At 40.0% G+C, this 15,418-nt stretch overlaps 1 protein-coding gene across 3 annotated transcripts in view; it reads left to right on the plus strand.

Annotated features, from left to right (window-relative positions):
* LOC136862801 (tumor suppressor candidate 2) overlaps positions 1-15,000 on the plus strand; it is a 70,974-nt gene extending 55,974 nt beyond the window's left edge. For all 3 annotated transcript variants that reach the window (XR_010859066.2, XR_010859065.2, XM_067139058.2), the window contains one exon: positions 14,544-15,000. Coding sequence is in view for 1 of the 3 variants with exons in the window: in XM_067139058.2 (XP_066995159.2) it covers positions 14,544-14,609 (66 nt within the window). In the remaining 2 variants the exon portion in view is untranslated. The remainder of the gene's footprint in view (positions 1-14,543) is intronic.
* The last annotated feature ends 418 nt before the right edge of the window (positions 15,001-15,418 follow it).

The following is a 15,418-nucleotide window of genomic DNA, read 5'->3' on the forward strand; positions in this document are numbered from 1 at the left end:
ATGTATTGTGTGGCATCCTAAATGTGATGAGTTTCAGTTTCAAATAAATTTTAAGAAACCACCTAAGGAAGTCTCTAAGAGAAGTATTCTCACTATCATTGCTTCCATATTAGATCCCCTTGGATTGTTAGGATGTGCCGTGGTTAAGTGCAAACTTATCCTGCAGTCTCTTTGGCAGTTAATAATTGATTGAGGTGATGCGTTAGACCCTTCTGAAGTTATTGAAATCTGCAATGCTATTTACAGTGAGCTCCCCTTGCTTAATGAACTCAGAGTGCAAAGAAATGTAACGCCCTTTGCTAAGAATAAGGTAATGAAGTCCATGGGTTTTCTGACACTTCAGAAGCAGCCTATGGTGCTTATGTGTATGTTAGGACAGTATCTGAAAATGATGAGGTATCAGTGATCCTGTTGAATTTTAAATCGAGAGTTGCTCCATTGAAACAGCAATCTATTGCCTGTTTAGAGCTTTGTGCTGCTCTATTGCTTTCTCGCCTTATGATTAAGGTCACTGAATCTCTGAAATTGCACATTCCCTTCTCCACATACTACTGGACTGACAGCACGATAGTTCTGTGTTGGTTACAGAAACCTGCCAACTGTTGGAAAACCTTTGTTGCTAATAGAGTTGCTGAAATTCAATCCCTCACTTCAGTCTCAGATTGGAGACGTACAGTACCTACCCGCAGTAATCCAGCTGACCACATGTCTCGGGTGTTTTACCCTCACAAATGTTTTCTCTTGATTTATGATGGCATGGTCCCTCCTGGTTGCACGAATTGTCCCCAGTGTACCCTGATTTTGTTGCCAGTAATACTCCATCTGATGTGAATGCAGAATCAAAACCCTCTTTGAGAGTCCTGCTAGTTAACGTGCACTCACCTGAGTTGCAGAAGTTTTCTTCCTTTCTCAAACTTAGGCGAGTTTATAGCTATGTTCTAAGTTTTGTCACCAATGCTCGTTTCATTGATCCACTTACCCCTGAAGAATTGAGGATTAGTGAAATGAAAATAATAAGTCTGATGCAAGCTAGTGAATATGAAAGGGAACTTCATGACTTGAGGTCTAATAATGTACTTGCCTCTTTGAGCTCATTGAAAACTTTGAATCCGTTCCTCGATGATTACGGGTTGTTGGGAGTCGGTGGTCGGTGGTCAACTCATGAATTCTCAGTTGGAATATAATGAAAAACATCCTATCATTCTTCCACCGAAACACTTTGTTACTAAATTGATTGTTAGACATGAACATGGGATACTATTGCATTCCGGCCCTCAGGCTGTATTGTTTCCCTTGCGTAATAGATTTTGGATTCCATGTGGAAAGACGGTTATTCGTGGTGTAATCCATTCGTGTTACAAGTGCTTCAGAAGCAAACCTCCACTCACCACTCTAATAATGGGTCAGTTACCCTCATATACAGTTGAACCATCATTACCCTTTGTTGAGGTTGGTCTTGACTATGTTGGCCCAGTCATCATAAAGGGTGATAACCCGAGGAGTAAGATAAAGTTTAAAGCGTACATTGCTCTCTTTGTTTGTCTTGTCACTAAGGCAATACATCTTGAAACGGTGAAGAGTCTAACGACTCAGGACTTCCTCGCCGCATTTAGGAGATTCACGGCGCGTAGAGGATTTCCAAATCTCGTCTTGAGTGATAATGGCACAAATTTTGTTGGAGCCAACAATGAGTTATTAAGATTTATTAAGGATAGCTCTACTGAAATAGAAGAATATTCATCTAATTTGAATGTGAATTGGAAGTTTATTCCACCCTCAAGTCCTCATTTCGGTGGGCTTTGGGAGGCTAGAAGAAAGTCCGCAAAATCACTCCTAAAGCGGATCCTAGGAAAATGCATTCTTAATTTTGAAGAGCTGAGTATTTTTTGTATCAAATTGAGTCTGTGTTGAACTCGAGACCTGTCTGTTCAGTGACTGACAACCCCAGTGATCAATGCTATTTGACACCTGGACATTTTCTAGTAGGCAGACGATAAACCTCTATCCCTCTCCAGATATATCCAACAGCTCCCCCTCCTGTCTAACTTAATGGAATTTGGTGCAACAGCTGTATCACGATTTTTGGCAGAGGAGGTCAAAGGAATACATACAATCACTTCAACAAAGACATAAATGGCCTTCCGTAGGGAAGTGGACTCCAACTGTGAGAGATTTGGTATTTCTAAAGGAGGATAACCTTCCTCCTCTGGTTTGGAAAACTGGTATAATCCAGGAGCTGCATCCTGGTTGTGATAATACTACTCGTGTGATTAGTGTAAAGACAAAAGCTGGTCTTTTGCACCTGCCATTGTGAAATTGTGCCCATTGCCCAAGGACTTTGTATAAGTTGTATATGTTGTATCTGAAGTTTTTTTGTTATTCATTTGTCTGTGATTGTGTAAAAGACACTTGATTTGATTTTGAGTGTTGAGATCCCTCAAAGTGGGGGAGTATGTTGCAGCCTTTGTGTTGGTACTCGCCTGCTGCATTTTATTTGTCACAGTTGGCATCATGCTGCTGCCTCCCTTTAATTACCACACTGAACATGGCGAAAGGCAGAAGTACACGGGTTTTAGTATACCTCTGAATTTGTTGTACATACATGTAAATATGCAGTGCTTTATTCATGTGTAATAAATATTTGAATCACCTTCTGAGTGATGTGTTTGTGTCTGCTCGTTTAAAATTGTGTTTGTGCACCTAGGGAAATTAACTTTATGTGCGGCCGACATGTTGTTTCGTCGTTCGCAACAATTTGGAATTTGCAGAATAATATCATAAAAATTCCTTCATTGTGTTCTTTTTAACATATTTAATTGTATATGCTTGGAAAATAAAAGATTTTTCAATTTTTCACTAATGGCATTATTTACCCCTTTCATCACAAACCAGTCCTGAGGTCCACATATCTGGACTGTTCATTCCAAGGTCACCGCTCACTTAGAATAATTTTGACTTATGAATTTGTGTTTAAAATGAGCCTAAGTACCTAAAAAACAAAATAGATATCTTTTCTGATCTTTGCAGTCCCACCCAGGACTGAAGAGGTTAACTTTCTTTCAGGCATCTCAGTTGTCCAACAAGTTCCGTGGTATGAACAAATCATCTTTAATGTACTATATTTCTCATGATTCTACAATAAGATGTTACCTGATGAGATAAATCACAGCATTCATTACAATTTTGACATTTTGAGACGTCAAATGGACTATGGAAGAATTAAATTTTAATTCATGTTCTTTGTGGAATAAACCACATAATGTTTTAATAAAACATGTACCATTAGATTTAAGCCTTAGTTTCATCATTGTTTCAAGGAACACGATATGTGAATATATTTATCAATTTTAGATTATGTGGCTGAAGATGACCTAGGTTTTAAGGTCAAAACTAGTTCCACAAAGTGTGATGTTTACATAATCACATCAATAAAGTGTATTGATTAGGTGGATATTCTTTTCCATTCTAGTTGTAATTGTTGTGGCCACAAAATGTTATTCACATAACGTTCCAAATACACTGTCCTGAGAAAATATAGGACTGATTATCCGTTTTGCAGTAATCTTGCACCATACGCCGAATTTTTTGTTGTGCAGTGGAACTTCGCAAGAATTTTCACTGTCCCATACAGACTGTTCTGTCCATTCACATTACCACTCAGAAGAAATCAATCTTCATCACTCATAAAAAGAACTGTAGGATTCACAATTCCATCATGTACGAATTGTAAAATAAACCTGCTAAACTTAGAGCGGGTATCCAGGTCAGTAGTACGATGTAATTTATGAACTGTAGATATTTTGTACAAGCCAAACTTGATCTTTTTTTTTTTTTTTTTTCTTTTTTTTTTCTTTCGGACTCTGTACCATGCTCACCCGGGATATCTTGAAGTCAAGTTATAAATCTCATTATAAAACTGTATTGGATTTCAGAATAAGAAGTTATTATATTAATAAAACTACCTTTCCAATATACAATAGTCTTTTATATTTAGGATAAAACCATTTAATTACAAGTAGGACATGTTTCGCTTAATCTTAGTGAGCATCATCAGCTATAGATAACATAATCCATGGTTGGTCAGGGCCCTGATCCTGGTATATATAACGAAAAAACGTCTAATATACATTGATAAAATACGAATTTTAACAATTTAAAAATAATCAATAAGATTATATATCTATTAAAACAAATATTGATCATTAAAATTGCTTAAAATGTAAGTGGAATGAATGACATGAAATGTTACTATAGTATGTAGTGATTAAATGTTCGTATAAATCAATGACCATAATAATCTTCGCTCAATGGCATTAGACTGTTTGTGATTAAAAACAGTTATTCACATAAGGGTGAGCTCTTGTAATGAACTATGATGTTGTTTTTAAAATAAACATGATGAGGAATGCTAAAATCACATATATTGGTTGAAAAACGAACTGCACTGATGATAAAACGTTGTCTGGAGCATGCAGTGCACAGGTTCTGAATGCCCTGTACCAATGTACAGAGGATCCTGGGGGTGATGACCTAGATGTTTTACCCCTTTAAAGGACAGTCATCATCATCATCATCATCATCATCTTCATAAACACCATATACACAAGATACTAGTTAGCGTTTCCCTATAATGGTTTCATTACATAATAACTGGTGTGTTTTGTTTTTGTTTTGCAATTTGCTTTATGACACACCGACACAGGTATGTCTTATGGTGATGATTGGGTGGGAAAGGGCTGCGTTAATTAAGGTACACTTGGTGTAAAAATGGGAAAACTTGAAAATCATCTTCAGGGCTGCCAACAGTGGGTTCGAACCCACTATCTCCTGAATGTAAGCAGATAGCTGTGACCCAAACCGTGCAGCCACTTGCCCGGTAATAACTGGTTTACAGATTTTGATGATTATTAAGTTACCCAACTTTAGCCAATGATTCATGGATTGAGAATAGCAAAAACCCTTACCAAAAAGGGAACGAATATGAAAGACTTGAATTATGGAACACTTTCTTGAAAAGGAAAAAAAAAAAATGCCTCAAGCCAAAACTTCAGGAACAATTGAACCTATAGGTATATTTTTTGTGTGTATCCACAGGGTTTGTATCTGCATGGAAGGTGAATTGTACAGTATTTTGAATTAAAATAGAGAGAATTGTGCAAATTTTCACTAATAGGCTTATTTGTGAGTGTGAAATCAAAAGTAATTATGAAAGAAGTTTTTATTGAAGATTTTCAATATGTTATCATGCAGTTTTTACCCCTGTATAAGTGCACAGAGATGTAATTAGTCCATGCCCTTTGAATATGTTGTGTTACTCCCATTGTCCATGCTGTTCATCACATTTTTTATTAGTGAAGCCTGCATTATGGTGCCTCTGTTAGTATATCTGTGATTGAGAATGCAGTAGTGAGGGTAGTAGCATTAAACCCATAGGGAGGGGGGAAAACCTAGAGGAGAAGCGAAGTTGGTTCAGAAGTATGGTACATCCATAAGAGAGTTTATCATCTGTAATTCATCACTCATGTATACAAACTCAGAAAAAATGTTACAAGGAGCAAACTTAAACTAATTACAAGGTACAAAGTTAATTCAGTTGAACATACTCTTCAGCAAAGGTAATACTGTCGAGCCTATTTTTAATTTTCTTACATAAGGCATCCAGGAAATTAACGGAGTAAAGGGCATACTGGCCCAACTGAGAAAAGTTAAATTAATAAAGCCGTACTGGCAATCGGAACAAAGGAGGATACTAGGCTATGAGCCCAGCGCGCGCGTGCGCACACAGAGAGAGAGAGAGAGAGAGAAATCACAAGCAATTACACCATTTACACGCCCAATCACTGTCATAAGCACCAAGCTTTCATTCAAACACACACTCAAGACTTAAGCTCCGGTGCTCGCAGCCCAGCAGCCTTGGGGTCTAAAGGAATCCTTAACGAGACAAGTTAATTTTCTGACAAATAAATCGAAAATGAGGGAGATGCATAGGATGCAGCCGGCCACCAAGAATTCATTTGAGAAGGGAAGGGAAAGGAACAGGAGGGAACAACCATTACAGAAACTGAAAAATAACGAACCAATAAGAGTACAGAATAGTTACTAAAATTATCACGCAGGCTCACTTAAAGTGTTTGTTGAACGTCTTTAGCAGGGCCTCTTAGGCTGCATGCATCAGTGCATTGTGCGGTGCACGGTGCAAAAGACGACTTTGCTTGGTTGACCAGAGTGCAGACACCCACTCCTCATTTTGGAGCAATAATACTGTCTCTCTCTTTCCCCATGCCTGTCTTGCTCACTCCACCTGTCTCCCTCTTCCTCACTTGCTCCGTAGCGCTCCAAATCTGAGCCGAGCTTAGCAGAGTTGCTCCGAGATGGCGTGCTGGTCCAAGCCGAGTGGGACCGATGCACTGTGCACAGGACCTCAGTTTGCACGTGTTAGATTTTGGGCGTTCGAGAGGCCCTGGTCTTTAGTGTTGCAGATGATATTTTGAAGGTTATGTCTTGTTACGCGCTTTTTGAGTTAACATTCATGGAAAATACATCCGTGATAACCTCCCCACCTTAAACTGGACCATGCCCATAAAATTCACTTCACAGTTTTATCACTGGTCATTGGCTCTCAAGGAGATATAATTTGCACTGGTGCTTGGCACTGAAAACTAGAATAACACTTCACAATTCAAATGTTAGGTAACATGTACTGTAGCTTGGTGACTTTTAACTCGACGAGGTCAGTCGCTGCATAAGCTAATGGAAGTTCCCATGTCGGTTTGCCAGTACATGGTACAAGGGCAAGCAGCAAGCAGGTGTTCTAAGTACCGAGCTCGATAGCTGAAGTTGCTTCAGTGCGGCCAGTATCCAGTATTTGAGAGATAGTTGGTTCAGACACGACTGTCAACAGCCCTGAAGATAGTTTTCTGTGGTTTCCCACTTTCACACCAAGCAAATGCTGGGGCTGTACCTTAATTAAGGCCACGGACGCTTCCTTCCCACTCCTAGCCCTTTCCTGTCCCATCATCGCCATAAGACCTATCTGTGTCAGTGTGACATAAAGCAACTTGCAAAAAAAAGTGTTCTAAGTAGCTCAAGTTAACAGAGTGGGTTGCATACTCCAAACAGACAAGACTAATGTCACCAACAACAGCAGGACAGTAGACCAGACAACACTGATTGACAGACAGCACAGAGAAAATTGAAAAATTGAAAACCTTCCCTTCACTTCCCTTCCCTACGGAAAACCATCTTCAGGGCTGCCGACAGTGGGAGAAGGAGTTGCTATTATCAATAAACGATTGTTAACATATGATGCTATAGCTCTTGATCTGTCCGACTGCAGTTTAGAAGCATGTGCTATGAAAATAACAATTAACAGTGTATCACTCGTCATTGCATATCCCCTATGAGGCAACGGGTAGCAGGTATAGAATAATGATGCCCCAACAACACTTGGAACAGCATCAAGCAGCGAACAGGGAGTCTCCTAACTCCTTCTCCTAGTAGATCGACAGGCCATCTTGAACTAGCAGGATCAGATTCCAGAATTCTCCCACGTCTTGTTAGGCCATGGCGACTCCAAGAGAAATTTCTGCGACACAAATCAAACACAGCAGAAAGGCGGAACAAAACAAGGCAAAAGGGAATGTTGAACAAGGAACACTTCTCAAACGTAATAAACTAGTGAACGACAGGATGTAACATACAGACAAAGCACACATACTTAATCTAAAATGAGGCCTCAAAACAAATACCTGACATGTCAAATGTAGAATTAATATGTACAGTACTGGAAATAATTTTTACAAAATCCTAAATATGACCTGACAAAATCACCACTCCAGGCATAAATTTAAGGAAACTGGATCATACATATCCTAATTTTGACCTACAGTACGAATTGCCTATGCTTTATGAGAACAGAAATTATCAAAACATTTTCTTAATAATGCATTTGTGTGGCCTTCATCTAGAAAGATTTACGTGGATCAAATTTCAATTTGAATGATCCTGAACCAGAAGGGTGACAGGCGGCAAATACTTTCCCACGGACCACGATATCGAGAAGCTAGTTTTGCCGCCTGATGCTTGCCCTTAAAACTTACAGGGTAATTTCTAATGAAGTCTGAATCTCCAGCCTTGAAATTACCAGCTTTACAAACCTTATTGTAATAACGCTCCATACAAGCGTGAGAAGCAGGAAGATACGGCGGATCAGCCCATGTTTCATGGGTCGAAGATGGTTTGATAACCTCTGTCAAAAGGTTATTAATTGACCAGGAATTGGCTAAGTGTGAATTAGGAGACAACGCAAACATCAGCTTGATAGGAGTTTGCCCATGTGATTCATGCTTAGCAGAGTTAAAAGGCAAGGACAACCATTCCAATTTGGAATCACAAGATTGATCATTTGAGTGATAGGCAATCAATGCTGATCTGAAATTGTGGTTAAACGTTCTGCACATGAGAAATTTGGCTAGTGCGGAGAAGTAGTAACATGAGTTATTCCTAACCCAAAGCGGAACTTCTTGAATTCATGAGAAGTAAACACTGAAGCATTGTCAGTTACCAGATACTGGTGCGGACCAAATGTTCCGAAAATCTGTTTCAAACACAAGACAGTACTTTTTGTTGTGGCATCACGTGTGGAAAATAACCAAAAGAAACGGGGAAAATGCATCAACACAGACTAGCATATATCTATGGCCTGACTGGGAATGAGGAGAAGGTCCCAAATGGTCTTCAAACAGCTTCTCCATAGGGTGAGTACCTTGTTCAGAAGCTAGTAAACCTCATTGGGTATTCTACGCTGGCTTACTTAAGAAACAGACAGTACAAGATCGATTGTACTTATGAATATCTCCATCCATTCTCTTTCATATAAAATCATTTCTAGTCTTGGTTCGTGTTTGAAAATGCCAAGATGACCACCCATAGGGGAAACATGGAAATAACTTACTTAAAAATCATAGGTACCATAGCAGATGGAAGAATGACCCCTTACAATCGTTAACGAGAACCATAAAGTAGCACGCCATGCTTGATGACATGGTTTCACTTCTTCTCTATCAGAAATTCTTCGAATAATGCCAGCCAGAGCTTCATCTTTACCTTGATGCTCGTGCAACCCCTGAAACAACTCTGCAATTTCTAGAACGGAATTAACAATTCCAACTTTCTCTTCTACCAGATCATCAACATCAGGTAAAACATATGACGAATCAGCAATGACATTCTCGGAACCCGTAATGTGCTTCACAGAGAACTTAAAGGCGGAGATACATATGGCCCACTGAACAAGTCTACCAGTTGAACGAGGATTCCACAAAACACAGCAGAGAGCCTGATTATCTGTTTGGAGGTCGAACTCAGAATGCTCAAGGTAAAACCGGAATTTATCCAGAGCGAACAAGACAGCAAGCATTTCAAGCTCATACACAGAGAACTACTTCTGCAGATGTTAACGTCCTGGATGCGTAAACCACCGGATGGCGCCCTGACTCTGTTTCGTGGAGAAGGACACCAGCAATAGCACATCCAGAAGCATCTGTCCAAACAATAAATTGCTTGGCAAAATCCAGAGGATTAGCAATAGCAGATTCTAAATAGTCAAAACTAACTTGCTGTTCAGGTCCCCAAACAAACTGGACTCCTTTTCCTTTCTTCTGAAGAGTATTCAATGGAATAACCCTCTGAGCAAAATTGTGCATGAACTTTCTAAAGAAATTACACATCGCAATGAAACGGGTGACAGCTTTGGCATTATGAGGACGAAACTCTCGTATAGATTTGGTATGATCAGGATCAATAATTACTCCACTAGATGACACAATATGTCCCAAGAATGAAATCTGTGGTCCAGTAAAGGAGACCTAGGTAGGTTTAACAGTTAAACCTGCCTTCTCCAGACTGCGAAAAACTATCCGAAGCTGATTGACATGTTGATCAAAATCCTCACTATACAGTGTGATTCAGCAGCCCCTTCCAATATAATTTGCTGCAGCCCAACTAACGTGCACATGATTATAGGGGTGCTACTCCCCTGCAGGCGTACTGTATAGTATGTGTTCAGTGAACACATTTTGCACACGATTCTGAACCCTAGCGAAATGTTATATCACCCGTTCGCAAAACATGACTTCTTGAAATCATGTAGCAACGTCTTTTTACCATGTAACTATATTAATGTGTCGTGCCTCGTGACCGGGTGTAACGAAGAGGGGAATCGATGCATAAAACTAGGTAACAGTGCAGTAATTAATGTCTTAAACACCGAACCGGTTGGTGTATGTACTTTGCTCTCGTCGTATTACTAGCATGTGTCCAGCAGTGTAGCGTAGCGGATGTGGTTAGGCGTTCGTCTAGCAATCGGCGGAATGTGCCAGCAGCTGTTCAAATCCTGCATCGTTCAAATATTTTTGCATAGGTATGATGTTTGAGTACGTGAACACAGGCCCACGTTTTCTACATTTAAACAGTAGACTGATGCTGTTATTCATCTTGTGCCCTGCACATATTCCGCTGGTTAGGTCCTGAATGTAATGTAATCTCTGCTGTCATTCAGCATGTTTTACACAGGAATACGTTGACATGCTCCTTATTTATGGGGAAGCAAGACAAAACACGTGCGAGGCACTACGTCTGTACCAGGAACGGTACCCCGACAGACGACACCCGGCTGCTACGACATTCCGCCGTGTTGAAAGACGCCTAAGGCCAACAGGCGTGATTTCCATCCAGCCACCAGTCCGTGATAGGCCTGTTGCATCGAGTGAAACAGAAGAGGCCATTCTGGAGGCAGATCATAATTATCCACGGATCAGTACAAGGGCGATTGCATGTCAGGTGAACACCAGCCAGCCATCCAGCATGAAAATAAATTTCACTCATATCGTCTTGAGCTACACCAAGAGCTCCATAGGCAGGATTTCGAAGCTGGAATGGAGTTCTGTCAGTGGCTGTCAGACAGGCTGGACAATGATGCAGCATTCATATCGCATATCTTTTTCTCGGACAAATCACACTTCCACAATAATGGGAACATCAATCCCCACACCATGCACGATTGGAGTCCGGACGATCGTCACTGGGTGCTACAGGCAGCCCATCAAGTATGATGGGGAGTGAATGTTTGGTGTGGAATCTTGGGGGATCGCCTTATTGGACCTTAGATCTTTGAGGGCCATTGGATGGGCCCACGCTACCTGCACTTTCTGCGTCAGGAGCTCCCACTTCTGTTGGAGGATGTGCCCTTGCACGATTGTTTGACGATGTGATTGCGACAGGATGGAGCTCCACCACATTCGACTTTGCCCGTTCGTAACCATCTGAACAAGGAACTGCCAGGGAAATGGATAGGACGAGGAGGCCCTGTTTTTTGGCCCGCCAGACCACTGGATTTAACGCCATTAGACTTCTTCTTGTGGGGACATTTGAAGAATGTTGTTTACACTCAAGCACCGGAAAACCCCGACCAGCTCCGGCAACTCATCACGGACACCTGCCGAGATATTACACGTGGAATGCTTCAGTGCACAAGATGATCCGTTGGACACCAGGCCCAAATGTCAATAAACCACAACGGTCATCACATCGAGTATTTGCTGCGATAAAATATTGTCAGGGCAGTTGTGTTCTTATTATTTCCAATAACACTTTGAAGTGGAAAGTTTTAAGACTCTACTCAATAATATAATTGTATGCAAGACTCACCCCCATATGGCCGTAGACTGATCATAATGTAAATAACGTGCAGTAAACAATGAACAGCTCGAGTCAGGTATGCATATCTGGACAGGATAAGGGAGGGGCGATAGGGGTAGGTGGAAGTAAGGCATGTGGAGCGGTCGTGTGGAGGGGATCTGGTGGGCGTGGACTACGAAACGAATATTGAGAGAACTTGCTTCGCATAATACGTAAAATTAAACTTTTGTTTGGAATTTGAACATTTTTGAGAGGTTCCACATTTGAACTGAGACACATAGTTCCTGTGTACATCTTAAGGAGTTATTTATATGTTTCCACCTCATAGGCCTTAGATATAGAAGAATTCCACCATACCCAAATTTTATTCAGCAATATTCACGATTATTTTAAGATGACTCCGCAGTTTATGAACCGCAGTTGAATTAAGGTGTAAAAATGTTTTAAAACACAAGATATTTTATTATTGTGAATCGCTCACCAAATTTATTAAGCTTACTACTGTATGTCCACAGGGACATGAATCAACTTGAGAACTGTTATTCAGCATTCAGTATATGTTTGACTCGCAAGCCTTTAACTTGTTCAATAAGGCTTTATTATGTGTCATTGTTTTAATGTAGATTTCATAGGTTTTTATATCACACACAATTCAATATCTATCAGGGAGTTTTATGGACAGTAATTTGCCTATTTTCCAATTTCTTTGTACAACTGAGGATGACTCAAAAAATGCATCAAAACTAGTACGGAATATAATTAGAAAGTTGTAATTACATCTATAAACAACATTATTATTGTATTGGATAGGTGGATATAAAAAGTTATTAGGTTCATATGATCTAGAAGGCACATGCATGTCTTCCAGTGTTTAATGCGAGTATAACATTACGGCGTCCTATCATGTTGAGGCGGTAAATACCAAGATATCCGGTTGTGTTGTCTGAGTAAACCGGCTGGGCAGATGTTTTCAGGATGGAAAGAATATTATGGGTTGGAAGAGGTGGCTGTATCACGCTGTGTATGTTCAGATCATCCAACTAATTAATCAAACCAAACCAAACCACATGGCACTACAGCCCTTGAAGGGTCTTGGCGTACCAAGCGACTGCTGTTTAGCGCGAAGGCCTGCAGATTACGAGGTGTCGTATGGTCAACACGACGAATCCTCTCGGCCGTTATTCTTGGCTCTTTAGACCGGGGCCACTATCTCACCGTCAGATAGCTCCTCAATTCTGATCACGTAGGCTGAGTGGACCTCGAATCAGGTCCAGGTAAAAATCCCTCACCTGGCCAGGAATCAAACCCGGGGCCTCCGGGTAAGAGGCAGGCACGCTACCCCTACACCACGGGGCCAGCTAACTAATTAATGACAAACTTAAATTTGATGTCTGAAAGAATTTTGTCCAACAAATTGCTTAACACTAAGGCACCCATAGCAAATCCAAAGGAATTCTGGTGGATTCAAAAAGGTTCCAATTGATTGCAAACGCCGTCAAATGCTTAGATTCTTCAGCAAGGGTTATTTGGTAGTATGGCCGATTCAGATCTAACGTAGTGAAGATTTTTGCATAACTGAACCATGCAAAACACTACTGTAAATCAGACAATGGTACAGATTCAGTAACAATATTCTTGTTCAGATTTTGATAATCTGTCACAAGACAAAATCCCCCTTGTGGCTAAGGAACCAGAAATATTGGTGACTAGTAGGCAGATGTAGATATTTGAATGACACCTTGATCATACACTCTGGATTTGCTCTCTGAAGACTTTTATTTTGGGCAGTGCTAACCAATATGACAGTGATTTAACAGGGGATTATTTGGTAACTTCTATGTTGTACTCTAGGAGGTTTGTTAGCCCAAGCGAATCTGTATGGACATTATATAATTCCTTACAGAGACTGTGAATGCACTCAGCTTGCTCGGATGACAAATGTGACACACCAGGCTGGGCAACATCAACAGACAACAGATTCTCATTAGACTTGAACTTCCCATTTGGAGAATATGAAGGAAAGACAGGGATCAAAATCTTGGATTTAAAGTGAAAATTAATTGATCCAGCAGCTAAATTAAGAATGAGCCCAGAATGTGCAATGGAAATTGGCTCCCAGTATGACTGCACAGGATAACCCTTTGACAACCACGAAATTGAATTTCCAAGAAAAGGAAGCAATATCTACAGAAACTCTAAAATCAAGACTAACACTCCGATGCCTGCAGCCGTGGGGTCAAAAGGAACCCCTAACGAGACAAGTGAATTTTCTGACAAAGCAGAAATGAGGGAGATGTATAGGACTCAGCCAGCTACCAAGACTGCGTTTGAGAAGGGAAGGAACAGGAGGGGGAACAACCAATACGAAATCAGAAATATAACAAACCAATAATAGTACAGAAAAACTACTCAAATTATCACACAGATGCACTTTGTGCCCGTCGAGCGTTTTGATAGAGTTGTAGATAATACTTCGGAGGTATGATTTTTGAGATAATAACAGTCATGGAAAATATATCCGTGATAATAGGGAACAGGCATTTGTGGCCAAGGAGTATAATCCCTTGCCGGAACTTGACACTGTAGAAAACTATTTCAGGAATGGCTAACATTAAGATTCAAACCAACGTGTGTCTCAAATTCATACGTAGTGACAATCATGTGAATGCACTATTATATCTTGTTTGGTATATAATATTAATAGCAGAACTTGCTTTGCAAACATTTCCTGCAAAAATGAATAGAAAATAAATTAATACTGGTAAACTTAAGTAGTATATTAATCTATAAACCACAGCATAATATCTATCATTAACCTGATTTTCTTTTTCTTCTTTCTGTTTCAGGGTGATGTTGCCTACAAGTTTCCACGCTTACATGTTGATTTTCCAATTATTATTTACCATGTATGATTCTTTGTTTGCTATATGGTGCTAAAATTTGAGTTTTGAATTTTGCTGTTAATGGCCTCATCCTGTAAGGGAGTATCCACGGGGCATACTGTGTACATACTGCACATACATTTATGTAATTTATTTGATATTACTTTTAAATCTGTAGAAGAAATTTCTTGTACTACTTTCACTAATTGAACACCCAGGAGTACTGGTTACCGATATGTATATCGTGCAATAACAATACCTGTTACTGCTCATTTGTTTTTGTAGAACAGCTAGTCACATGCAAAGTACAATTGAAATAAATATGAAAATTGTTTAATATGTCATAGTTGTTATTGCAAGAGCATGTAACTTAATAATTTCATATATTTTTACATAAGAAAATTAAATACATTTACACTTATGTGGCATATTATTTTAGGAACATACTTATTTATAACCTAGTGGTGGTGGGGGTATTTAATGAAGTGGCTTAACTGCTCGCTGTCCGCGAAAATGACTGAGTCTTCAAATCACGGTGAGTAAGGGGATGCGATTTTCACTCCCGAAAAAATCATTGGTGTCAGACAGGGCATCTGACCGTAAACTACTTGCTAAAACCCAAAATGAACCTGAATGACTCCATCAATCGTAGAAATAACTGGGTCTAACAAGCAAGTTGACTACATGGTACAGGGCAATTTAGCTGTAAGCTTATGCTTGAGAAATGGTGGGTTCGACCCTCCAAACCTAGAGCCAGTGGTTAAGTATTCATGACATCCAGTCTCCTACCTGCTCTGAAGTTCTTCATTACTATTCAAGGGCATGAGCCATAAAAAACA

Source organism: Anabrus simplex, chromosome 2, assembly GCF_040414725.1.
Source record: "Anabrus simplex isolate iqAnaSimp1 chromosome 2, ASM4041472v1, whole genome shotgun sequence".
Taxonomy (NCBI): domain Eukaryota; kingdom Metazoa; phylum Arthropoda; class Insecta; order Orthoptera; family Tettigoniidae; genus Anabrus; species Anabrus simplex.